This window comes from Aphelocoma coerulescens, chromosome 27 (assembly GCF_041296385.1).
Source record: "Aphelocoma coerulescens isolate FSJ_1873_10779 chromosome 27, UR_Acoe_1.0, whole genome shotgun sequence".
NCBI lineage: Eukaryota > Metazoa > Chordata > Aves > Passeriformes > Corvidae > Aphelocoma > Aphelocoma coerulescens.
In genome coordinates this window covers 2,156,156-2,181,823 of record NC_091040.1, presented here as the reverse complement: position 1 = coordinate 2,181,823, position 25,668 = coordinate 2,156,156, and the positions used below count along the sequence as shown (strand labels likewise).

Below are 25,668 nucleotides of genomic sequence, written 5' to 3'. Positions count from 1 at the left end.
CCCAATATCCGCTGCTCCTTCTCCAAAGGGAAAACCTGGGGGGGTTTGGCAAGGACACAAACCCTCCTGCAGCGGAGACGCGGAGTCCCCTGCGGGCCTGTGGATGGGGGGCCCCGAGGGAGCGAGGGGTGGGGGCGATGGGGAGCCGGCTCCCAAATGGGGGGGCTGCAGTGGTGCTGTGGCTCGGGGGGGGGGGCCGCGTACCCGCGCGGGGCCGGTGGGCTCAGCCCAGAGCCCCCCCGCCACCCCGCAGCCCAGAGCGGGGTCACCCCAGGGCTACCCACGGTGGGGGCAGCACGGGGGACCCAAAACCTCGCTGGAGCCCCAGCTCGGCCCCAAAAAACGGGGAGGGGGATGGTGAGCACCCGGAGATGTCGCTCCGGGGTGAGGGGCGCCGGCCCAGCGCGGGGATGGACGAACATTCCCGATCCCCCCGGGCGCACGGCGGTCCTGCTGCCGGCTCCGGCTCCATCCCTTCCCATCCCAACCCTTCCCAATTCCATCCCCACCCCCGGCCCCGCCCCTGGCCCCGCCCGACTCCGGCTCCGGCTCCGGCTCCGCTCGGTGCGCGGCTCCCGGGGGTCCCGGCCCATGGCGGGGCGCTGAGCCCCCCGACCCCCAGCACCGCCGGGGCCGCCGCCCCCCACCATGCGCTGGGGGGGCCTCCTCCTGCTCTGCCTGCTCCGCGGGGCGCTGGGCGCAGGTAGGGGGGCCGGGGGGGCGGCGGGGGAGCTCCGGGGGGAACGCCGGGACTGGAGGTGCAGGGGGGTCCCGGGTGCAGGGCGGTCCCGGCCCTGCCCTGGGGGGCTGTCCGGGGGTCCCGGGGGTCTGTGTTTTGGGGTATCTCCGTGCCCCCCGAGCCCGCAGCTGCATGTCCCGCTGCGCCCCACACCCGACTGCGCCCACCCGCGCCGCGGGACCGCCCGTGGGGGTCCCACCCCCCTCCCCGTGCTCCCCCCTGCCCCAGCACCCCCACAGCCGAGATGGGGTGCCCGGACCTCCCCCACCCCCATCTGTGCTGGGCAGCGCTGGGACAGAGGGGGGGCTGTGTCCCTCCTGCTGGGGGTCCCCCCACCCGTGGCACCCCATGGCACGCCTGGCGCTGTCCTGGCTGGGGGAAGCAGCCACCCGGGGAGATTTTGGGGAGCCTTTTGCGGGGGGATCTCTGCTCTCCGAGACACCCCACACCTGCCCGCAGTGGCGAGGGCTGGGCCTCCCCCGTGCCCCCCAGGGATGGCGAGTGTGACCCCCGGGCACAGAGCCTCTCTCTGTCCCAGAGAGACTACTGGCTACGTCCAGCCCAGCCCTGCTCCCCCCTGCCTCAGTTTCCCCTCCCGGAGATCTGGGAACAGAACCCAGCCCCGGGATGGCCGCGGGAGCTCGTTAGGCAGCAATTAGCAATCAGCTCCCCAGGGGTGACGGTGGCACCCCCCCTTCCCAAGGGCAGGGGGGGGAGCAGCCGCGGCCCCCCCGGGGCTGTGCTGTGCCCCCGGCTGGGGACAGACGTCCCGGCTGTGTCCCTGCCCGTGGGCGAGCGCGTGCCGTCCCCACCGCCTCCGCCCGCGCCGAGCTGCCAGAAACCTCCCAATTCTCCGCAGATTTGATCCCAAATGGCTTTTTTATCCTCCCCCCCCCCCCCCCCCCCCCACTCCCCAGCCGTGTTTCTGGCCTCCGCTCCCTCCACGGGGCTGGAGATGGGTCTGGAGGGGGCGAGGGACGCGTTTCTTTCGGGTGCTCAGAACCTGCCCTGACACCCGGAGCCGGGTCGGGGACCGATGGTTGGGGACATCGAGGACACGGCCACACTGGTGCAGCTTCCCTCTCGGCGGGGTCGCGCTGGTGCGTGCGGGGGCTGCCATTTGTGGGGGTTGTTCCCAGCTGTCCTCCCCTGGCCGGGGCCGCTGTCACCCGTCCCTGCACCTGCGGCCACCCCGACCCCGAGAGACCCTTCCCCGCGCCTCCATCCCTGCGGTGACGCTGCTTACCAAGGCTGAGACCCCTCAAAACTCGTGTCACAGAGTCAGAAGCGTTGCTGGGGGACAGGGCTGACCCCAGGACACCACTGACCTCTCCCTGTGCCCCCTCAGGACGCCCCCCCGGGAGCGAGGGACGGAGGGCTCGGGACACGTCCGAGGGCACCCGCATCAGCCAGGACCTGGTGGGCGGCAGCCTGGCCATCGACACCCTGCCGGCCAACGAGACCCGCATCGTGGTGAGTCGGGGACCCCCGCCCGGATCCGCTCCCGACGCCAGAGCTATTCCCAGTCTGGCTCCGGTTCCGTGTGTGGGGCTGGATCCCACATCCCACAGGATAATTACAGCCCTGGGATCGCTCCGAGCTCTGCGGCCGCCGCAGCCCTGCCGGGGCCATCCCTGGGCTGGAAATGCCAGGACGCTTCGCTGTGCGGGTGCCACGTGGGGACAAGGCCACTGTCCCCTGGTGTCGGTGCCGAGGGGGCTGTGTGGGAACGGGGGGGGGGTCTTCTCTTCACGTGTCACCTCCACGAGCGGCGGTGTCACCTCCTGGGACACCTCCCTCGGCTCTCCCAGCCCGGCTGTGCCTAATTACCCGCCCTCAATTAGCTCCCGGTTATTTGTGGCGGGGCCGCGGGTCTCTTGGTGGCCGGGGGAGTTCCCGGAGCTCTCGGGGTGGGGGATGTGTGGCCGCGGGTGGTTTTTGGTGGAGGGTGACTTGTGCCGGCGTTTTTGGTGGCCCTTTTGGCCTCTGCCACTCTGCAACAGCTCATCCATCGGGGAGGGAGAAGAGCCATGAACCAGCAAAGTCCCAATGTGGAAGTGTTTAAAAATACCCCAAACCAGCCCAAAACCACCGGTGACCGCTCGGAGATGCTGGCGAACCGCAGGGAGGGTGTGATGGTGCTCGTGGTTCCCTGGAGGGAGAGGCAGCAATTTCCTGAGGTTTTGGGAGTTGCTCCGAGATTGGGGCCATGGACGAGGTCACAGGTGCATCCCACCCTGCCCCACGCGCCAGAGGTGGGATCCCACCTCGAGGGGTGCCAGTGCAGGGCCTGGAGGAGTTTTTCCCTCTCTCCCCTCAAAATATCCCAAGTTTGGGGTGCGAGAGGCAGCTCAGACCCCAAAGGGTGAAGCTCTGATCCCTCCCTGAGCTCTGCCCCGCTTATTCCCGCGTCCCAAACCTCGCCTCTCCTAATTCCTGCGGTAACCAAGGCAAGGTGACGGATGGGAACATCCCGGTGAGTCAGCGATGAGCTCAGGAGCGCGGCAGCCGCATCCTGCACGCTCCAGCCCCGCTCCTTCCCCCCGGGATTGTCGGGAGCACTTCGGGAAAGCACAGGGGGGACGAGAGGACACGGGAGGTTCTGTCATTTGTCACCCAGCAGTGGCCTGTCCCTGCATCCCGGGGGGTTCCCATGGGGAGCTGCGTGCCGGGATGCAGCCGCTGACAGCTCGGCCTTCCCCGTGCCTCAGTTTCCCCATCCATAGGGAAGGGAGGGCTCTGGGATGCATCAGCCCCCGCAAAGAAAAGGGGTTGTAATTCCTGTAGGGAAGAGCTGGGAAAGGTTGAGGACTCTTCCTTAAACTTTGCTGGAGCAGGAAAATCCACAAATTACGGGATTTTTTTCCAGCAGCGTTTTATTCCATCCCGAGCTGATGGCTCCTTCCAGGCACCGGAGTTTGTGTGTGGGGAGTGGGGCTGGGACAGGAGGGTTTTGGGAGTCAGAGAGAGGTTTTGGGGGTCAGAGAGAGGTTTTGGGGGTCAGAAGGGGTTTTGGGTGTCAGAGAGAGGTTTTGGGAGTCAGAGGGGGTTTTGGGGGGTCAGAGGGGGTTTTGGGGATCAGAGAGAGGTTTTGGGGGTCAGAGGGGGGTTCTGGAGGTCAGAGGGGGCTGGGGGCCAGAGGGGCGGGGCAGCAGACGCGCAGCAGATGGGGACAAGCGGCGAGCGGGGCCGTGTGCCAGGCGCTGGCACGGAGCACCAGAGGAAAATTTCCCAGGGAAAATTAAGATGCTTCCCGTCCCTCCCCAGCCCGGCTCGGTGTGAAGCGGCCTCCCCTGCCAAGAGATGGCTCCCAGCTGTGTGTCTGTCCGGCCGTCAGTCCATTCCCCGCGGTGGGGGTGGCGTGGCCAGGGCCTTGTGTCCCTCGGCAGGTCCCTGGTCGCTCCGGGGTGGCTCGTGGCAGAGCTGGCACTGTGGCCATGCTCTGGTTCACCAGCGAGAGGGGGCTCAGGGGGTCTGGGGGTGCTGCTGGTAGCTCGGGGGGGACACTTGGGGTCCCCTCTCTGGGTGACAACAAAGCAGGAGCTGCTCCCTCACAGGTCCAGGCCCCGTTCCACACTCCGGGGGTGTCACCCTGGAGCTCATCCCGATCCCTGCTCCCGCCATCCTCGCCCCCCGCCCTCCCCGGCTGCTCCTTCCAAGGTTCATCATTTCCTCCGGGCTTGTTTGCTCCGCTCCCAGTGGTCACTTTGGCTGTGCCTCCCAGCCCCGGCCCTGGAGCGGGATTGTTCCTTCCCTGGAATGCTGCCTGTGCTGCGCGAGGCCTCTCGTGACTCACGGCTCTGCTCAGCCCGGCCTCTCTGCCCTCAGCATCCCGTGGGATTCCCGGCACCTTCTCCAGCATCCCCCGCTGGCTCTGCCGGGTGTTACCACGCTGGATTCATCCTGGATTTATCCCTGTTTTTTTTGCTGGGAACACCTCCCGGCTGCTCAGCGCCGTCCCAGCACCGCGGGTCACCCCGTCCCACCACTCCCTGTCACCCGTGTCCCTCCCTGTGGCTGCAGGAGGACAACCACAGCTACTACGTGTCGCGGATCTACGGCCCGGGGGACGCGCGGCGCCGGGGGCTCTGGGTGGACATGGCAGCGGCCAACAGGAGCCAAGTGAAGATCCACGGGATCCTCTCCAACACCCACCGGCAGGCCTCGGTGAGCCCGGGGTGTCCCCAGCGCCAGCAGGGTCCCCGTGGCCGACTTGGGAAGTTCCAGGGCTTGGGAAGTGTTTGTGTCCCCACGCCCCACTCCGGGGATGAAGGACCCTGCAGGACTCCGCTCCAATCCCACTCCCATCCCTCTGCCGCCCCTCCAAGCACGGATCAGGCTCCCCACGTTCCCAGCTGGTGTTTTCCCGAGGGCTGAGCGCGGTTCTCACCTCCTCTCTCCCCTGCAGAGGATCGTCCTCTCCTTTGACTTCCCCTTCTACGGCCACCTCCTGCGGCAGGTCACCATTGCGACGGGCGGTGAGTCGGGGTGGGATGGGATTCATGGGATGGGATGGGATCCATGGGATGGGATGGGATCCACGGGATGGGATCCATGGGATGGGATGGGATCCATAGGATGGGATGGGATCCGTAGGATGGGATGGGATCCATGGGATGGGATGGGATGGGATCCATGGGATGGGATGGGACGGGATCCATGGGATGGGATCCATGGGATGCGATGGGATCCGTGGGATGGGATGGGATCCATGCGATGGGATCCGTGGGATGGGATCCATGGGATGGGATCCATGGGATGGGATCCATGGGATCCATGGGATGGGATCCATGGGATGGGATGGGATGGGATGGGATGGGATGGGATGGGATGGGATCCATGGGATGGGATCCATGGGATGGGATGGGATCTGTGGGATGGGATCCATGGGATGGGATGGGATCCATAGGATGGGATGGGATCCATGGGATGGGATCTGTGGGATGGGATCCATAGGATGGGATGGGATGGGATCCATGGGATGGGATCTGTGGGATGGGATCCATAGGATGGGATGGGATGGGATCCATGGGATGGGATGGGATCCACGCAATGGGATCCATGCAATGGGATGGGATCCATGCGATGGGATGGGATCCGTGGGATGGGATCCATGGGATGGGACGGGATCCATGGGATGGGATCTGTGGGATGGGATCCATGGGATGGGATGCCCACAGTGGGGAGCTGAACACGGCTCTGGTGCTGGCTCTAACCTCAGCCCACATCCCTGAGCCCCAGGGAGCTCGGAGAATGGGGTACAGCCCTTCCAACCTCCTCGCTGCACCCCAAACCTCCTCAGGGAGTCAGGAGCAATCTCTGTGCCTCTCTGCTCCTGCAGAGACTGGGGGGACGCAGGGGTGTCCCACAGGCTCGGAGGAAATCCGGAGGGTGTAAAAAAAGGGATGGGTGAGGCGGGGCAGGGCGGTGGGAGGCCGGGAGGAGGTGGGGACGGTGCTGGGGTGAGGAGGGGGAGCTTGTGCTGCTTCATCCTCTGCCCACTCAGGTTTTATCTTCATGGGGGACGTCATCCACCGCATGCTCACGGCCACTCAATACATCGCCCCCCTCATGGCCAACTTCAACCCCAGCTACTCCCGCAACTCCACCGTCCAGTACCTGGACAATGGTGAGTCCCGCTCCAGCCACCCCCCTTCGGGTCCTTCCTCCCCCAGCCGGGCCCAGCTCAGCTCTCTGGGGCTCCCACATGGGTTGGGGGGGTGTGGGGAGGGGGTCTGGGGGTGTTCAGCCCTGGCTCAAGGGGTCAGGGGTGTTCTGCTCTGCTCCCAGCTGGAGGCTGGGGATGAGGTGGAGGCTCAGGGACAGGTGAGGACGGGTCAGGCTGGTGAGAGGAGGGGAGAGGGAAGGACTGAGCAGCTCTGGTCACCCCCAGGGACGGTGTTTGTGGTGCAGTGGGACAAGGTTTATCTCCAGGGCAAGGAGGACATGGGCAGCTTCACCTTCCAGGCCGCCCTGCACAGCAGCGGGAGGATCGTCTTCGGCTACAAGGAGGTGAGAGACGTCTCTGATGGGGCAGGAGGGTCCCTCGGGGGTCCCTGTGGGCCTGGGAGGGGGGTTGGACATTCCTGGAGGCCTCGGCAGCAGCGCCAGGAGCCGGGGCAGGGCTGGGATCCGTCACATCCCCTGTCCCCGCGCAGATCCCGGTGCCGGTCCTGCAGATCAGCGCCAGCCAGCACCCCGTGAAGGCCGGGCTCTCCGATGCCTTCATGGTCCTCAACCCTTCTCCTGATGTGCCTGGTGAGTCCCTGGAGGAGCTGATCCCGCAGGGAGAGGGGTGGAAGAGGTGAGGGATCCTCGTCTTTGAGGATTTCAGGACGTGGGGATGCTCTGCTTGGATTCACAGGGAGTGTGAGGAGGTGGGTGGGGTTCGCCTGCCCCTCGTGTCCCCTCTGCAGCCTTTTTGGGATCTCTTTTTGGGATCTCCCCATGGCCAAGACCATCCCTCGGCCTCGTGCTCTGGCTGGGGCTCTGCCCAGTCCAGAATCTCCACGAGCAGCCAAGCTCTTCCCTAAATCCCAGCTGATGACGAGGAGAGAAATCCAATTCTTCTTCGGTTCCAAAGGAAGCTGCAGATGGACCAGAGGCTCGGAGGGTGCAGGGTGCCCCAATCCCATAGGGATGAGGGGTTTGGGGCCCCAATGCCTATCAGGGATCTGCCCCTGTGCCAGCAGGATGTGGGCATTCCCACATCCACATCCACGTGCTTTTTCCCTGCGTGCCCTGAGCTGCAGGGCTCCCCAGAAAGTCCCTTCCAGCCTCTCCAGTCACGCGGGGCCCAACGCCGCTCCTCCCTCCCGGCTTTTCCCGGTTATTTCTGGAGCCATCCGGCCCTGGTTTATTCCCCGCTCTCCGCGGTTTGTGCCGGAGCCCCGGCCGGGTCCTCCCCTCCCTCCCCGCAGCGGCTCCTTGGGCTGCTCCCTCCATCCCCACGGAATTCCCGAGCCCTGCCCCGGGGCGTGAGGGCAGAGGAGATGCAGGAATGGGCAGGGGGAAAGGCGGGTGGGGTGGAGAAACGAGGCTTGGAGGGATGGAGAGGAGCGGAGGACGCTCGTCCTGCTCATCCTCGCCTTGCCGGGCTGGAAGGAGCGGGCGGATCTCCCGCGGGGATGAACGCGGTGCCAGCGAACCTGAACCTGGGACAGACCCCGCTGGCCCCGGGATGGAGGGGGGGGGAAGGAGGAGTTTTTTGGGGGAGGAAGCGGCCGCGGGAGCCCTGGGAGCTCCGCGGAGGCTCCGGCCCGTGAGTCAGAGCCGAGCAATGTTTGTTTGGAGTTTTTTGGAGCGGGGCAAGGCTGGGCCACGTCCATCCCCGGAGCCTCCGGTCGGGGGAGAGGGACAGGGCGAGCTCCGAGCTGCTCCTGGCAGAGCAGGAGGGGGAATCCGTGCCCTGGCACCCCCCAGCCCTTCCCGGCCCTCCTCCTGCAGCCCCCCAAGGGAACAACCCCCACACCTGGGGCCACCTTTGCCTTTCGGCAGCTCCCCCAGCCCTGGGGGGTACCCCCAGCCCTTGGCAGGGGGGGTTTGAGCCTGGCCTAAAGCCCAGGCTCTGCTGCAGAGTCGCGGCGCCGGACCATCTACGAGTACCACCGCGTGGAGCTGGACACCAGCAGGATCAGCAGCCGCTCCGCCGTGGAGTTCACCCCGCTGCCCAGTGAGTCCCACAGCCCCTTTTCCACCCGGAATTCCACCCAGAAACCACAACAGCCTCCGATTTCCAGCCCAAAGGGGCAGCCAGGGCAGGTCTAGGGGGTGCTGGGAGGGTGATGCCGCCCATATCCTGGTGTTTGGGATGGAGGGAGGGGCTGCTGTCAGCACGGAGCGGCTCGCCCCTGTCCTGGGATCCCTGGCTGTCGCCGAACCTCTCCCACATCCAGCCCTGCCTGGCTGGATCTGCTTGGAATCAACCTCAGCCAACAGAAATCCCAAATCCCACGTGGGCGCCAGCCCAGCTCAGGCAGGAGGCCGGGATGCAGCAAGGGAAGAGCTGATAAAGGAAAGGATCTGCAGGAAATTCCCCTTCCCTCTGCTCGGAGGTCCCCAGGAAGGGACAAGGACGGTGGTTCCAGCCCCGATGGCCTTGGGGGACACGTGCCACAGCCCCAAGCTGCGCCCCGAGCTGCCCCTACCCAGCCTTGCTCACCCCTCACTCCCTGCCCTGACAGCTCTTCCCAGCCGAATTCCCATTTTTTTTGTTGTTTTTATCGCTCCACGAGCTGCAGCCGATTTTGCTGGACACGGCTTCACTCCGGGTCCAACGCCTCCACACCCGGCTGAGATTTCTGGGAGGTGCCTCCAACGGGTCCGTTTTTAGCAGCCGGGTCCACGAGGCAGAGCCGCCCCTAAACACGGGGCGAGAGCAAATCTGCCACGGAGACCCCGGGGGGCTGCACTAAACGCTCTCCCCAGGGTGTTTGCTGACAATTTTAGCAGCAGGCAGAACATAAATAACCATCCTGCGAGAATCCTGGTTTTTCCTTTTCCTGCTGGAGGTTTGTTTTTTCCCTGTTTTCCCACCCCCTGGCAGCTCGGGAAGCTGGGAGCGGTATCTGCAGAGGAGCTCCAGAGAGCCAGACTCAGCTTTTTCCTCTGGGGGTTCAATTTTTAGCCTTTTTTTTTGGGTCAGAAGGGATGGATTTAGGCTCTGCCTCCTGCTGCAGAGGCCTGGGGTTGTTCTCTGCCTTGGGAGAAGCTCAGGATGGGAGAGGAGATGAGGAGTGGAGGCCACTGGAGAGGCTGGGCAGGTAGCCCAGGTGTGGGTGAGCTTGCCCAGGTGCCAGGGGCAGAACAGGGAGCCCAGGGATGGAGTGCCTGGATCGGGGAGAGCTGTGCCAGGTGTCCCAGGTGGGATGGGGGCTGTAATTCCACCTCCATCCCCAGGAATGTCACAGCACTGGATCCTCTCTTGGCTCTGCCATTCAGGGCCCGGTTAAAACTCCTCCATTCCTTGAAATTTTTAGCATCCAAGCCCTTCCTGGGTACCTTTTCCAGCCAGGGGGGCACCAAATGTTGGTGCTGTGTGAGAGTTCCTGCAGAACCCCTTGGAGTGGACACAGCTCCGGAGGGTTCAGCTCCTTCCCCCTGAGGAACGCTCCCTCCCCACACAACGAGAAATGGCAAAAATTCCCAGCTGCGTTTAAATTCCCAGCTAAAGGGAATGGGAGGAGCTCCACAGGCGGGCTGGGAGCCCATCCTGCCGGGATGGAGCTGCTTCCTTTATTTACCATGGCAGAGAGGTTGGGGTTGGGCACTCAGGGGTTGGGTTGGGCAGTCTGGGGTTGGGGTTGGACACTCAGGGGTTGGGTTGGGCACTCAGGGGTTGGGTTGGACACTCAGGGTTTGGGTTGGGCAGTCTGGGGTTGGGGTTGGGCAGTCAGGGGTTGGGTTGGGCAGTCTGGGGTTGGGGTTGGACACTCAGGGGTTGGGTTGGGCACTCAGAGGTTGGGTTGGGCAGTCAGGGCTTTGCTGGGCACTCAGGGGTTGGGTTGGGCACTCAGGGGTTGGGTTGGACACTCAGGGTTTGGGTTGGGCAGTCTGGGGTTGGGGTTGGGCAGTCAGGGGTTGGGGTTGGGCACTCAGAGGTTGGGTTGGGCACTCAGGGTTTGGGTTGGGCACTCAGGGTTTGGGTTGGGCACTCAGAGGTTGGGTTGGGCACTCAGGGGTTGGGTTGGGCACTCAGGGGTTGGGTTGGTCACTCAGGGTTTGGGTTGGGCACTCAGGGGTTGGGTTGGACACTCAGAGGTTGGGTTGGGCACTCAGGGGTTGGGTTGGACACTCAGAGGTTGGGTTGGGCACTCAGGGGTTGGGTTGGACACTCTGAGGTTGGGTTGGGCACTCAGGGGTTGGGTTGGGCACTCAGGGCTTTGCTGGGCACTCAGGGTTTGGGTTGGGCACTCAGGGGTTGGGTTGGGCACTCAGGGGTTGGGTTGGACACTCAGAGGTTGGGTTGGGCACTCAGGGGTTGGGTTGGACACTCAGGGCTTTGCTTGGACACTCAGGGATTGGGCACTCAGGGTTTGGGTTGGGCACTCAGGGGTTGGGTTGGGCACTCAGGGCTCTGCTTGGACACTCAGGAGTCGGTGCTCTGGTGCTGCCCAAGCCTCCAGCTCCCCGCAGCCGCTCCCCTGTGCCCCTCCAGATGTTGGCATCTGGCTGGAGCCTCCCTCCTCTCTCCTTTTCAGCCTGTCTCCAGCACCAGAGCTGTGAAATGTGTGTGACCTCGGAGCTGACCTTCAACTGCAGCTGGTGCCACGTCCTGCAGAGGTACCTGGCAGGAGTTTCTTTCCTTGGCGATGCCTCTGAAGCTGGGGCAGTGCCAGGGCTGGTGTCCCTGTCAGTATTTCTGAGTTTTTTTTATTATTTCCCCATTTTTTGTGCTTTTTTGGGGGTGCTGAGGTGCTGCTCTCAGTCCCACAGTCACGGTTAGGCCGTGACCTGATCTCCACTTACAAGCCACTCCAAGGATGCATTTCCTGGGGATTTTGGTCCTGGAACAAGCTGGGACCTGAGGCAGGGCTCAGATTTTTGTCAGGGAGCTTAAAAACGGGGAAAACTTGTCCTGACTCAGGCTGGGATCAGCTTGGAGTGCGGGGCACCCCTGGAAGGGCTCCAGCAGGGAGGTGACAGAGTCAGGGACGCTCCTGGGTGTGGGACGCTCCCTCCTCGTCAGGGATTGGAGCCAGCAAAGGTGTGGGGGGCTGATTTTTGTGGGGCATTGAACAGAGGATGTGGCCCTGCCCCTGCTCTCCTCCAGCTCGGGCAGGGTTTTGCAGAGCAGATTTTAATGAGATGGAGCTGAAGGATTTATTGAGAGCTGGCGGCAGGGGAGGGGACCCAGTAACACAAATCCTGCGCCGTGGAAACCCGGGGGGAACCTCCCAGCCCCCCCTCCTCGTCCCCTGAGCCACCCTAAAGCAGCACTGAGTCCTTGTGACACCCCCTGAGCCAGTGCCAGCGGCTCAGTGGTGGCTCCGGAGCAGGGAATGGGGCGTTCTCCTTCTGGGGAGCCCAGACGTGGCAGAACTCGAGCCTGGGGTGCAGCGGGTTCGGCTGGAGCTGGTTTTGTTCAAACCCTTCCTTGTCCTGCTCGTTCCGAGTTCAGGGCCTGGGCAAGTGGGATTTTATCAGATCAGGGAGTCGCGGAATGGGTTGGGGGTGGGAAGGGACCTCAAAGCTCATCCAGTGTCACCCCACACCTCCCACTATCCCAGGCTGCTCCAAGCCCTGTCCAACCCAGCCTTGGGCACTTCCAGGGATCCAGGGGCAGCTGCAGCTTCTCTGGGCACCTGTGCCAGGGCCTGGCCACCCTCACGGGGAGGAATTTTCCCAGTATCCCATCAATCCCAGCTCTCTGGCAGTTTAACCCCTTCTGCACCCCCAGTTGCTGGTGCCGGTGTTCGCTCCTGTCACTGGTGCCGTGTCGGCCGCCAGCCCCGCGTCCCCCGGGGACAGTTCAGGTTCCAAACGGGAATTCCAGATGGCAGGAACGGGCTGGGAATGTTGAGCTGCAGCAGGACAACCGCTGTCGGGTTGGACCAGCCAGGTCCTGCAAAGCCAACCTGATCCTTCCCAAAGAACTTCCAGGCTTGGAGCTGGCACTCCACGATTCCAACCCGGAGCTCTCTCCCAAAAAGTGGAATCCGTATTTTTACCTCTCCCAAGCCCATAATCGTGACAGGAGCGGGATTTTAAGCAAAGATCTCGGCAGGAGCTGATGTTTTCTTCGTGGTTTCTCCCTTTCCTGGTTGGGTGAATTGGTGTTTGCCTGAACTGGTTGGGGTTTTAGTCTGGCCCGAGCCTCTCCGAAGGTCAGAGCGCTGCTCCGTTCCCTGTTCCTGCAGGGAATTCTCGGGCTGGCGTTCGCCTGATGTCATCTGGAGTTCCTGCAGTGTTTTTCCTGTGCAGATGTTGCTGGAAGGAGCCCAGAGAACCTCGTGGAGCTCACGGCCTTGCCCTGGCACCGAGTCCGGGGAGTGGAAACTCGAGCTCAGCCCGTGCATTTCTCCTGATTTCCCCTCTCCTTTTCCCTTGGAGAAGCGCTCTTGACCCTTTTCCTCCTCTGGGAAGGGGAATGTTGGGGCTCTTCCAGCACAGCTGTAGGGAAACCCCACACCTCTGGATGAAATCTTGGCTATCACCTTTCCTGGCTCTGTTATTCCAAGTATCCACACCCAGCACTTGCCAGGGCAGGATTTGGGATTTTTGGGAGCTGAGGAGTCACAGGCACTGCCACCCTCGTTACCTGGCACGGGATAATCCTGCTGTTCCCCACAGGTGCTCCAGCGGCTTCGACCGGTACCGGGAGGAGTGGTTGTCCTACGGCTGTGGCCAGGTGAGCCTGGAGAATCCCAATCCCTCCTGTGGAGGGTGGGAATGGTGCTGATCCACGGGAAAATCCGTGGCCCAGCTCAAAAAATGAATGTTCATCTCTGGGTGGCCCACGGTGTTCTGGATCCCACTGAGCATCCCCTGGGATATCCCCGTGTTCCCTTGGGATATCCCCATGTTCCCTTGGGATATCCCCGTGTTCCCTTGGGATATCCCCATGTTCCCTTGGGATATCCCTGTGTTCCCTTGGGATATCCCCATGTTCCCTTGGGATATCCCCGTGTTCCCTTGGGATATCCCCATGTTCCCTTGGGATATCCCCATGTTCCCTTGGGATATCCCTGTGTTCCCTTGGGATATCCCTGTGTTCCCTTGGGATATCCCCGTGTTCCCTTGGGATATCCCTGTGTTCCATTGGGATTTCCCTTTATTCCCTTCAGGTGTTCCTTGGGGTTTCCCTTTGGAATTCCATTTGTATCCCTTTTTACCCTTTGGAAAACCCTGTATTCCCTTTAGATACTCCTTGGGATATCCCTTTATTCCCTCTGGATATCCCTTTATTCCGTTGGGACATCCCTTTATTCCTCTTGGATATCCTTTTATTCCCTCTGGAGAACCGTTTATTCCCTTTGGATTTCCCTTTATTCCCTTTAGATGTTTCTTGGGATTTCCCTTTATTCCCTTTAGATAACCTTTGGATATCCCTTCATTCCCTCTGGATATCCCTTCATTCCCTCGGGATATCCCTTTATTCCCTTGGGATTTCCCTTTATTGCCTTGGGATATCCTTTTATTCCCTTTAGGTGTTCCTTGGGGTTTCCCTTCATTCCTTTTAGATAACTTTTGGACATCCCTTCATTCCCTCGGGATATCCCGTTATTCCCTTGGGACATCCCTTTATTCCCCTTGGATATCCCTCTATTCCCTCTGGATATCCCTTTATTTCTCTTGGACATCCTTTTATTCCCTCTGGATATCCCTTCATTCCCTTGGGATATCCCTTTATTCCCTTTAGGTGTTCCTTGGGGTTTCCCTTTATTCCTTTTAGGTAACCTTTGGATATCCCTTCATTCCCTTGGGATATCCCTTTATTCCCCTTGGATATCCTTTAATCCCCTTGGATATCCTTTTATTCCCTAAGGACATCCCTTTATTCCCTCTGGATATCCTTTTATTCCCCTTTGGATATCCCTTCATTCCCTCGGGATATCCCTTCATTCCCTCGGGATATCCCTTTATTCCCCTTGGATATCCCTTCATTCCTTCTGGATATTCCTTTATTCCCTTGGGATTTCCCTTTATTGCCTTGGGATATCCTTTTATTCCCCTTGGATATCCCTCTATTCCCTCTGGATATCCCTTTATTTCTCTTGGATATCCCTTCATTCCCTCTGGGTATCCCTTCATTCCCTTTGGATTTCCCTTTATTCCCTTTAGGTGTTCCTTGGGGTTTCCCTTTATTCCTTTTAGATAACCTTTGGATATCCCTTCATTCCCTCTGGATATCCTTTTATCCCCTTGGATATCCTTTTATTTCCTTTGGATATCCCTTCATTCCCTCGGGATATCCCTTCATTCCCTCGGGATATCCTTTTATTCCCTTTGGATAGCCCTTCATTCCCTCTGGATATCCCTTTATTCCCTTTGGATTTCCCTTTATTCCCTTTAGATGTTCCTTGGGGTTTCCCTTTATTCCTTTTAGATAACCTTTGGATATCCCTTCATTCCCTCTGGATATCCTTTTATCCCCTTGGATATCCTTTTATTTCCTTTGGATATCCTTTTATTCCCTATGGACATCCCTTCATTCCCTCGGGATATCCCTTCATTCCCTCTGGATATCCCTTTATTCCCTCTGGAGATCCCTTCATTTCCTCTGGATATCCTTTTATCCCCTTGGATATCCTTTTATTTCCTTTGGATATCCCTTTATTTCCTTTGGACATCCCTTCATTCCCTCGGGATATCCCTTCATTCCCTCTGGATACACCCACAAAGAGTCATTTATTCCCCTTAAACACCCCTTGATTCCCTACAGATATCCCGGGATTCCCTTTGGATACCCCTTCGCCTCTCCCTTTATTCCCGTTATTCCTCCTCCTCCTCCCGGAGCGGGACTTTTCCTCACTGCGGGCAGGAGGGAACGAGCCCCGTTGGTGTCCTGGGGAGCAGAATTATCCCACAGCTCCTTCCTTCGCCTTGCAGGGCTCGGCTCCGACCAAAAATCAGCTTCTGCTCCGGCCTTTCCTCTTCTTTGGTTATTTTTCCTTTCCTTTTTTCCTTTTTTAGGGTTTTTTTTCCTTTTTATTTTGGTTTTTTGGGTTTTTTTGGGGTTGGTTTTGTTTGGTTCGCTTTGGTTTTGATGGGGTTTTTTTGTTTGTTTGGGGTTTTTTCGTTTGGGGTTTGTTTTGTTTTGTTTCGTTTTTTTTCTGGTTTGTTTTGGGGGGTTTCGAGGGGCTTTTATGGTGAGGTTTTGGGGGGGTTTTGGGTTTTATTGATGGTTTTGGGGTTTTTTTGGATTTTCTGGGGGCTTTTTGAGGGTTTTTTGTGGTTCTTTTTGGTTGTTTTTTTCTGGGTTTTGGGGGTTTTTTTGGTGTTTTTTGGGAGGTTTTTGGCGTTTTGTTTTTTGGGGTTTTTTTTGACAGTTTTGGTGGTTTTTGGGTTTTTTTGTGTTTTTTGGTGGTTTTTTGGTGGTTTGGGGGATTTTTTGGTGGTTTCTTTTTGTGGTTTTTTTGGGTTTTTTTTTGGGGGGGTGGGTTTTGGTGTTTTTTGGGTGGTTTTGGGGGTTTTTTTGTGGGGATTTTGTTTTTTTTGTTTTTTTGGGTGGGTTTTGGTTTCTTTTTGGTGGTTTGGGGGATTTTTTGGTTTTTTTTGGTGTTTTATGGGGGGGTTGGTTTTTTGGGGGGGTTTGTGGTATTTTTTTGGTGGTTTTGGGTTTTTTTTTGCAGGGATTTTGGGGGTTTTGTTTGTTTTTTTTTTTGTTGGTTTTTTTGGTGGTTTTTTGGTGGTTTTTTGGTGCTTTGGGGGGTTTTGAGGTTTGTTTTCTGGGGTTTTTTTTGGGATTTCTTTATGTTTTTTTTTCAATGGGTTTATTTTTCTTCCCAACTGAAAACTCCACTTTATTTCCTATAAACGAGAGGCCACTGGACCCACGTGGGGTCACCGGACCCTTGTGGGGTCACCCAGAGGTGCACCAAGCTCAGCCTGTGGGATTTGCCAGCTCATTGCCCCTTGTCCTGCTGAAATCCTTCCCAAATTTTCCTCCTCTTCTCCGACCTCCGCCTCACTCCCAGCCCTCATCCCCCGCTTCCCCTCCAGCCTTTGCACCCGTGTGGGAAGCGCAGCCCCGCGGCCGTTCCCACTGGAGGGAAACCGGGAGAACCAGCCCCGTATTCCCTGTTTTCTCTCATCAGCCGGATGCAAAGACCTGCGAGGATTTAGCGGAAGGCGGCCGCTACTCAGCACCCCCGGACAGCTCGGCGTCACCGCGGCCCCAGGATGGCACCTCCCCGACGGCCTCGCTCTTCGTCGACAGCCTCACCACCGAGGGTGGGTGCCCAGCAGGTGACCCCTGATCCCCAGGGATTGTCCCCGGACTGGTGACCCCAAATCCCTGATCTCTGAGGAGGTGACTCCCAATCCCTGATGCTCATCCTTGGACTGGTGACCCCAAATCCCTGATCCCTGAGAAGGTGACTCCCAATCCCTGATCCCTGGACAGGTGACCCCTCACCCCTGATTCTGATCCCTGGACAGGTGACCCCAAATCCCTGATCGCTGAGAAGGTGACCCCCAATCCCTGACGCTCGTCCTTGGACAGGTGACCCCAAATCCCTGATCCCTGGACTGGTGACCCCTCACCCCTTATTCTGATCCCTGGACTGGTGACCCCAAATCCCTGATCGCGGGGCAGGTGACCCCTGATCCATGATCCCGGGGCAGGTGACTTCCCCCATCCCTGGGGTTTGTCCCTGGGCAGGTGACTCCACACCCCTGATCCCGATCCTTGGGAAGGTGATCCCTGATCCCGATCCCTGGGAAGGTGATCCCCCATTCCCAATCCCGGGGCAGGTGATCCCTCACCCCTGATTCTGATCCCTGGACAGGTGACCCCAAATCCCTGATCCCAGGGCAGGTGACCCCTGATCCATGATCCTGGGGCAGGTGATCCTTCACCCCTGATTCTGATCCCTGGACAGGTGACCCCAAATCCCTGGGGACTGTCCCTGGACAGGTGACCCCAAATCCCTGATCCCAGGGATCAAGGACTTCCCCCAACCTTAGGGATTGTCCCTGGGCAGGTGACCCCACACCCCTGATCCCGATCCCTGGGAAGGTGATCCCTGATCCTGATCCCTAGGAAGGTGATCCCCCATTCCCGATCCCTGGACAAGTGATCCCCATCCCTGATCCCGATCCCTGGGCAGGTCTTTTACTGCCTCATAAAGCAAATCCAAATCCAAGTAAATACAAGGAGCAGATGGGTTTGGAGCAGGATCATGGAATGGTTTGGGTTGGAAGGGACCTTAAATCCCATCCAGTCCCACGGGCAGGGACACCTCCCACTATCCCAGGTTACTCCAAGCCCCATCCTTGGGGCGGGATGAGGACAGCAGATGATGGAAAAGGGAAGGAAGGGCAGCCAAGAGGTGCCACCTGAGGGAATGTGGCACGGTGGGAAGAGTTTTAGAGGTTTTCCAGCTTTTTTACCCATTTGTGAAGGTCAGCAAAGCAACCCAGCCACAGTGGGCGGGAACCCACAGGATCCTAAAGGGATTAATCCCGGAGAGAGGGGCTCGGGATTCCAACGGGCTCAAGGTTGCTGGGACCTTCAGCCTGGAATTAACGTGGTCATCGCCCTCTCCTTGGGAATGCTGCTCCTTCCAGCTCCACAAAACCCCCCCGAGCTTCCCTGGAGACCCCCCCAAGTCCTAAAGCTCCATAATCCCATTACCACGGGGCCGGCCCCGCCGATCCTGGCACAGGGAGCGCCGCAATTTGGCTGCTTAATTGTCCCTACCGCAAAGTGGTAATTAGGATAAATAGAAAGGAACGTCAGTAATTGTCCTTCAGCGGTGGAAGGAGCTGGGTGAGGGAACGGAGCTCCTTCCTGCCAGGGCTGACTTTGAAAGGAGAGCTTAAAGGGAAGAGTTGGAACAGCAGCACGGAGATTGTTTTCCAGCCCATCGCCCGGTTCTTGGAAAAAACAGCACGAGAGGCTTTGTGTGACACAGCCAGGCATGGAGTTAATTTGGGATCTTGGAAGGGAACGAACGGCAGCTGCGCCCGGAGGAGGATTTTGGAGAACAGCAGAGGAGCAGCTACACAAGGGAGGGGAGCTGGGCCGTGGTGTTCTCCCTGGCCAGCACAGATCCCTGGATCTGTGTCCTCTCCAAGCAGCCCAGATCTCTGGATCCACATCATTCCCACCAGCCCAGCTCCCTGGATCTGTGTCCTCTCCAACCAGCCCAGATCCCTGGATCTGTGTCCTCCCCACCAGCCCAGCTCTCTGGATCTGTGTCCTCCCCACCAGCCCAGCTCTCTGGATCTCTGTCCTCCCCACCAGCCCAGCTCCCTGGATCTGTGTCCTCTCCAACCAGCCCAGATCCCTGGATCCATGTCCTTCCCAGCCAGCCCAGATCCCTGGATCTGTGTCCTCCCCACCAGCCCAGCTCCCTGGATCCTCTTCTTCCCCACCATCCCACCCCCCTGGATCTGTGTCCTCCCCAGCCAGCCCACACTGGTGGATCTGCACCCTCCTCACCATCCCAGATCCTTGGATCCGTGTCCTCCCCAGGCAGCCCCGTTTTTTTGGATCCACATCCTGCCTGGATCTCCTGCTGGAGCTGCTGGTGCACAGCCTGACTCACTGGCCACGTGCTGCTGCTGTGGCCAGCACATGTGGGAGCCAAGCCCTGGGAATTCTGGATTGGGATTTGGGAGCTGAGCCAAGCCCCAGGAATTCTGTATCAGGATTTGGGAGCTGAGCCAAGCCCCGGGAATTCTGGGTCAGAATTTGGAAGCTGAGCCAAGCCCCAGGAATTCTGGATCAGGATTTGGGAGCTGAGCCAAGCCCCGGGAATTCTGTATCAAGATTTCACCCTCGTGAGGGCGGTGCTGTGGAGCCTGTGGAGAGACAAAGCCTTGCCTGACGGATCCTGGTTCTTCCAGAGCGAGGCAAGGAACAGAAGTGGATTTGGAGCATCCCGTGGGTTTATTTGGGATGTGTTGGCTGCAAATTCCATAGGCTGGACAAGGACACCCAGTTACGGATCAAACCTGGCACCGGGAGCAGGGAACGACCCCGTCCCTCGGGTATTTGTGCTCCAGGTGCCGCCTCAGTGAAGGAAATCCCCAACCCACACCCCGCTCACTGGCACTGTGGCTTCCCAGGTGCCTCCCTCGTCCACAGAGATTTCCAACTCTCTGGAGATCCCATTCCAGTGGGATGGGAGTGGGTGGGAAACACACAGGGATATCACAGAAAGCTCCTGACTTGATTTTTTTTGCCGCGTTTTCTCCTTTTCAGACGACACGAAGCTCAACCAGTTTGCGGGAGGAGAGGGTAAGGCCTTCACCCCCTCCCTCTGCTCCAAGGGAACCCAGGTTTCCCTGGATTCGGGTGCACGGGAGCTGTGCTTGGGCACCGGGATGAACCCCAGAGGGATCAGGATGCAGTTCCCGTTGTCCTCACCCCGATTAGAGCAAATCCAGGCAGTGAAAAGAGAGCTGGGAATGATCTGGTTTATCCTGCTGCTCTTTGTCCGCTTTTCCCGCTCATTCCCGCTGTGCCGGCTCGAGGAGTTTTCTCCTTCCGTGTAATTCCCATTATTTGCAACATTTTCACTGACACAAAGTCTCTTTTTCCTTCGAATTTCTCTGGCTGGGACACAAAACCCAGCGTCAAATCCAGCTATGAAGCATCCTCTGCCTTTTCCCTCCCTTTTCCCGGGGATCCCGGCTCAGTCCCAGTCTTTCCATCAGCCCCAAAGTACTGCCATAATTCCAGAGGTTCTGGAAGGCTCCAACCCCTCTTCCCCAGGTGTCAGATCCCCTTGCAAAGCAGGAGTGAATCCCTATTCCCTGAGGGCAGCTCCGGGAAGTTCAGCTGGCAGAGAAAAGCCCCAGAGCCTTCAAAGTCCACCATATTCCTAATTTTAGCCAAATTTCCCCCCCCAACCGGGATCCATTTGGGAACATCCAGCTGCACCCTCTGTATCCCGAGGTCTCAGCGCCACTCCAGGCTCAGCTGGATCCTGTTTTCCAGGTGTGGGAAGCAGCAGCCTCCCTTCGCAGAGCTCCGGAGCCCCGATGCCCACGGGCACCATCGTGGGCATCGTCGTGGCCGTGCTGCTCCTGGCCGGGATCATCCTGGCCGGAATTTACATCAGCGGCCACCCCACGTCCACCGCCGCCCTCTTCTTCATCGAGGTGAGCGAGGTTTTGGCTTCTGTACTAGTTTGAAAACAAACCAGTGGGAGGCACCAAGTCAGAATAACAATTTAATGGAAGTTAAAGAAAAGGAAAAAAAAGTAAAAGAAAACACTGACAGAGTCAAGATACAACCTGGCACCCTGTTAGGCAGGGTGGTGGTAGCAGTCTGGTAGAATGGTGGCTGCAGCCCTCTGAAGTGGTGATCCTGTGGTAAAAAGGGTCTGCTCTTCCTCAGAAGAAGGTCCAGTGGTGGCTGTGTAGCTCCTGTCCTCTGGAAATCCAGTGGAAAGGGTGTCTCTGGTGTTCAGAGTCCCAGATTATATCCACGATGGGATGCTTGGTTCCTCCCTCTGGGTGGAGCATCTCACAATGGGGCAATGAGTCATGAGGCCAAGTGTTGATTAGGCTCATTAACAGAAGATAGTCCGGAGGGAGTTATCTGGGAGTCATTAACGAAGATGGTCCGGAGGGAGTTATCTGGGAGCCATCAACAGAAGATGGTCCGGAGGGAGTTATCTGGGAGTCATGGGCAGGACAATGATGGGCCATTAATAAAAAGATGGTCTGGGGGGAGGAGGCAAGGAAACACTGCCCCACCTGATTTCAGCAGCTCATGAGGATGGGAATAGAACACACTGCAACCCAGGACAGCTTCCCACCCCAATCCTCGTCTTCCAGAGGGTAACGGGAAGCAGCAGGAATTTTGGGAAGTTCCCAGCCCAGTCCTTTTCCGTGGTCCTGCTGCTCTCTCCACCCCCCGAGCTCGGCCTCTCCTTCCCTCACAGTTTTATTTCTGCCCTTGATTCCCCTCGTGGGGGAAAATCCAAGCGGGTTCTTGGGGATTTCGGATCCGTGAGGAGCGCCCGGAGCCCGCAGGAAAGGGGAAAATCGCCCCGTTCACGTGATTTTTAGTGGATAATGGTTTTATTTCTTTTAAGTTTGGATTTATATTCTTTTAATTTTGGATTTATTTTCTCTAATTTTGGTTCTATTTTTGCTAATTTTGTGTTTTTATTTCTTCTAATTTTGGTTCTATTTTTGCTAATTTAATATTTTTATTTTTTCTAATTTTGGTTTTAGTTTTGCTAATTTAGTATTTTTATTTCTACTAATTTTGGTTTTATTTCTTCTCATTTTGGTTCTATTTTTGCTAATTTAGTGTTTTTATTGTTGCTAATTTTGGATTTATTTTTGCTAATTTAGGTTTTATTTTTGCTAATTCAGTGGTTTTATTTCTACTAATTTTGGAATTTTTTTTCTAATTTTGGTTCTATTTTTTCTAATTTTGGTTCTATTTTTGCTAATTTAGTGTTCTTATTGTTTCTAATTTTGGTTTTATTTCTTCTAATTTAATATTTTTATTTCTTCTAATTCTGGGTTTTTTTTGCTAATTTAGTATTTTTATTTCTTCTAACTTTGGCTTTATTTTTTCTAATTTAGTGGTTTTATTTTTTGCTAATTTTGGTTTTATTTTTGCTAATTTAGTGTTTTTATTGTTTCTAATTTTGGTTCTATTTTTTTCTAATTTAATATTTTTATTTCTTCTAATTCTGGGGTTTTTTTTGCTGATTTAATATTTTTATTTCTTCTCATTTTGGTTTTATTTTTTCTAATTTAGTATTTTTATTTCTTCTAATTCTGGTTTTATTTTTGCTAATTTAGTATTTTTATTTCTTCTAATTTAGTATTTTTATTTCTTCTAATTTTGGATTTATTTTTGCTAATTTAACATTTTTATTTTTTCTCATTTTGGTTCTATTTTTTCTAATTTAATATTTTTATTTTTTCTCATTTTGGTCCTATTTTTTTCTCATTTTGGCTTTATTTTTACCAATTTAGTATTTTCATTGTTGCTATTTTCCATTCTATTTTCTTCTCATTTTTGGTTCTATTTTTTCTAACTCAATATTTTTATTTTTCCCTAACTTCGGTTTCATTTCCCCTTGTCTGTGACGAGTCCCTGGAGTGGCTTTGGATGGATATCGGGTCCCACATCCCGACCCCAAGGAAGGGCTTTGATTCAGGGTTTTTCCTCCTTCTGTGCCATCAGAATTCAAGATTCATCTGCAAAACCACCCCACGGATCAGGCCCTAAACCCTCTTCCCCTGCTCCATGAGCCTGGAGGGATTTTGTGCATTGAAATTTCCAGACTTTTTTGTTTGTTTGTGTTTTTTTTTTAATTTTTTTTCAGTTTGGTTTGAGGCTTTTGTGGGTTTTTTTCTCATTTTTGTGGTTTTTTTGTGGGTTTTTTTCTCATTTTTGTGGGGTTTTTTTCTGTTTTTTTTTTCTCATTTTTACGGAGAGAGCTCCAAACGGAGGAGTTTTAATTCCCGGCGTGGCAGGGGGTCCGATGATCTCGATCTGGAGCGGGGAGAGGGGTGGGATCCCGAGGCAGGAGGAGTGGGATAGATCCTGGCATGGGAGCTGCTGCTGGGCTGAGCAGAATTCAGCCCTTGGCCTCTCCTGATCCATCCCTGGCTTTGTCCTGGAGCTTTTTCCTCCACTCCACCCTCGGCCTCTCCTGATCCACCCCTGGGTTTTTCCTGGAGTGTTTTTCCTCCTCTCATCCCTCGGCCTCTCCTGATCCATCCCTGGGTTTTCCTGGAATGTTTTTGTGTTTTTCCTCCTCTCATCCCTCGGCCTCTCCTGATCCATCCCTGGCTTTTTCCTGGAGCTTTTTCCTCCACTCAGCCCTCGGCCTCTCCTGATCCATCCTTGGGTTTGTCCTGGAGCCTTTTTCCTCCTCTCATCCCTTGGCCTCTCCTGATCCATCCCTGGCTTTTTCCTGGAGCTGTTTTCGTCCACCCCTGTGCAGAGGGAAGCTGCAGAGGACGATCTCTGAGGCCTCTCCCAATCCAGATCCCAAAATTTTGGTGGGATTTATCCACCCCCAAGGAGAAGGGGCAGTGCTTGTCCTTGCTCTGACTCAAAGAGCGGAGCCACCTCTTCCAGGGAATGCTCTTGGTCCTCCTCGGCTGCTCCAGGCACGGATTATCCCAGTTTTTTCCAGGCTGATTTCACTGGAAGCTCCATTCCCTCCCCTGCTCCCCATTTGGTAGCTCAGCCCAGTGGGATCGATGCATTTGAAGCACTAAACAGTATTTTAAAACCCATTTTTATCACCAAAACCTCGAGCTCTCCCACCGATGACATCTTTTGTGCCTCAGGACCTGTTTTTCCCATTTTTCCCACTTTCCCTGCAGGAATGGGGGTGAAGGGCTCAATCCCAGCTCCTCACGTGCCTCTGTTTCTGTCCCCAGCGGAGGCCGCACCGCTGGCCCGCCATGAAATTCCGGAACCGCTCCAACCACGCCTCGTACGCCGAGGTGGAAGCGGCCAGCCAGGAAAAGGAGGGATTCGTGGAGGCCGAGCAGTGCTGAGCGCTTCTCCCAAGGAATCCCCAGGAATCCCCAGGAATCCCCAGGAATCCCGAGCCTCCCTGAGTGCCGGAATCTTCCGTCGTCCCATTGCAAAGTGTGTCCTCTCTCGGGAAAAGGAGCAGCGAGGAGAGGGAGAAGACCCCAAAAGGAGATTTTTGGGATGGATGAGGGCGGCCTGGGCGTGTCTGGATCCTCGTGGGCAGCGCCTGGAGCAGCACCGGGCTGGAAAAAAGCGCAGCCCATTCTTTTTCAGCTCGCTGGGGATTTCTGTCTTTTTTTGGTTGTTGTTCCTCTTCCCTCCTTTTGCTGGAGCCTGGACAGGGGCAGGGATGGTGGGGAAATCTCCCTGTGGGCAAAACAGGGGTTTGCTGGAGCAGCACAGAGGATTTTTTTGGGGCGCCAGTGCTCAGGAATGTTGTGCTGGTGCCCCTGGAGCGGCTGGGAAGTGGGAACAGATCCCGTGGAATCCCAGGAGGGGCATCCAGGGCTCCTCTCCCACCCCTCACCCCCAGCTCTGTCCCTTTCTCCTCTCTCCTCCTTCCATTGACGTTTGAATTTTGCCTTCACGGCTCAGCAGCCTCCAGCCCTGGATCTTTTCATCCCACCTCTGTTTTTCCACCCCTGTGCCTCCAACTCTCCCTTCCGAGCAGCCCTTCCAGCCCCAGCTCCCGGGAAAGGGGAATTTGGTCTGTTTTGAGGACAAAACGCCGCCGAGGATTCACCTGCAGGATCTGCGCGGGCCCCACCGGCTTTGCTGCGCTTTTGGGCACTTAATGAGTTTTGCTGAATTGCTAATTGTGACCCTTGGGCCTTAAAGGGGAGGGGGAGGGGGAAATAAATCTGAGATTCTGCCAAAACGCGTCCTCTGATGGCCATGGATGCGGCGGGAGCAGAGAGGGGTTGATGGGACAGAGCTCTGGAGAATGGGATAAATCCTGGAGTAAATCCAAGCTCGTTCTTGGGTGTTTCAGATCCATGAAGAGCGCCTGGACACTGCAGAAAACCTGAAAATCCCCCCTTTAACATCATCATTTTTAGGTTTTTTCCCTCATTTTGGTTCATTTCCCCCATGCCTGGGATGAGCCCCTGGGTGGGTTTGGATGGATTCGGGATCCCACATCCCCAGCCCAAGGAAAGGCTTCAATTCGGGACCTCTCAGGGTTTTCTCCTCCTTCCGTGCCACCAGAATTCAGGATTCACCTGCAAAACAATCCCACAGATCAGGCCCTAAACTGAGGGGAAAAAACCCCCACAGAACCCCACAGATCCTGGCAGAGGTAAATTTTCTTTCCACCCCAAAACCTGTTGGATTACAGGGTTTTTTCCCCTCCCTTTTATTTTTAATTTCCTCTTTCTCCTCAGCTTTTTATTCCCATGATCATTTTGGGGATCTATTTTATCCTCTGGCTGCTCCAAAGGCAGGGTCTGTCAAATTCATGTTTTCCTTCTCACCTGCTGAATTTATGGAACCATTACGGATAAATACGGATCGTTGGTGGCATTCAGACCCCAGATTCGACTTCCCCACAGCCACTGGGGAGGAGTTTTTTTTGCTGCATTTTAAGGCATTAAAGCACCAAAATGCTCGAGCCGAGTCAGGATCGTGGCCCAGACAGATTTGGAAGAGAAGTTTTATTTCCAAATAAAGCTTTTCCCTAAAACCTGTTCCTTTCCCCGAAGTGGGAAGGATTCAAAGGGAATTCACCCAGGTTTTGCCCCAAATCTGATCTCCTTTGTAATGGTAACGAGCAAATTTTTCTCTGGATTTT

At 56.7% G+C, this 25,668-nt stretch overlaps 1 protein-coding gene across 2 annotated transcripts; it reads left to right on the top strand.

The window, feature by feature from the left end:
- Window positions 1-551: 551 nt before the first annotated feature.
- Window positions 552-25,183, top strand: PLXDC1 (plexin domain containing 1). 2 transcript variants are annotated; one of them, XM_068996668.1, is made up of 14 exons: window positions 552-703; window positions 2,088-2,212; window positions 4,763-4,906; window positions 5,148-5,217; window positions 6,246-6,368; window positions 6,633-6,751; window positions 6,898-6,997; window positions 8,316-8,411; window positions 10,939-11,020; window positions 13,031-13,088; window positions 16,498-16,633; window positions 19,614-19,649; window positions 20,352-20,515; window positions 23,780-25,183. In XM_068996668.1, exons 1-14 carry the CDS (start codon window positions 649-651, stop codon window positions 23,897-23,899), a joined length of 1,428 nt encoding a protein of 475 aa, XP_068852769.1. In that variant the 5' UTR covers window positions 552-648; the 3' UTR covers window positions 23,900-25,183. The 2 variants fall into 2 exon arrangements, with proteins under 2 accessions (XP_068852769.1, XP_068852768.1); XM_068996667.1 differs by having other exon boundaries at window positions 16,498-16,648.
- The last annotated feature ends 485 nt before the right edge of the window (window positions 25,184-25,668 follow it).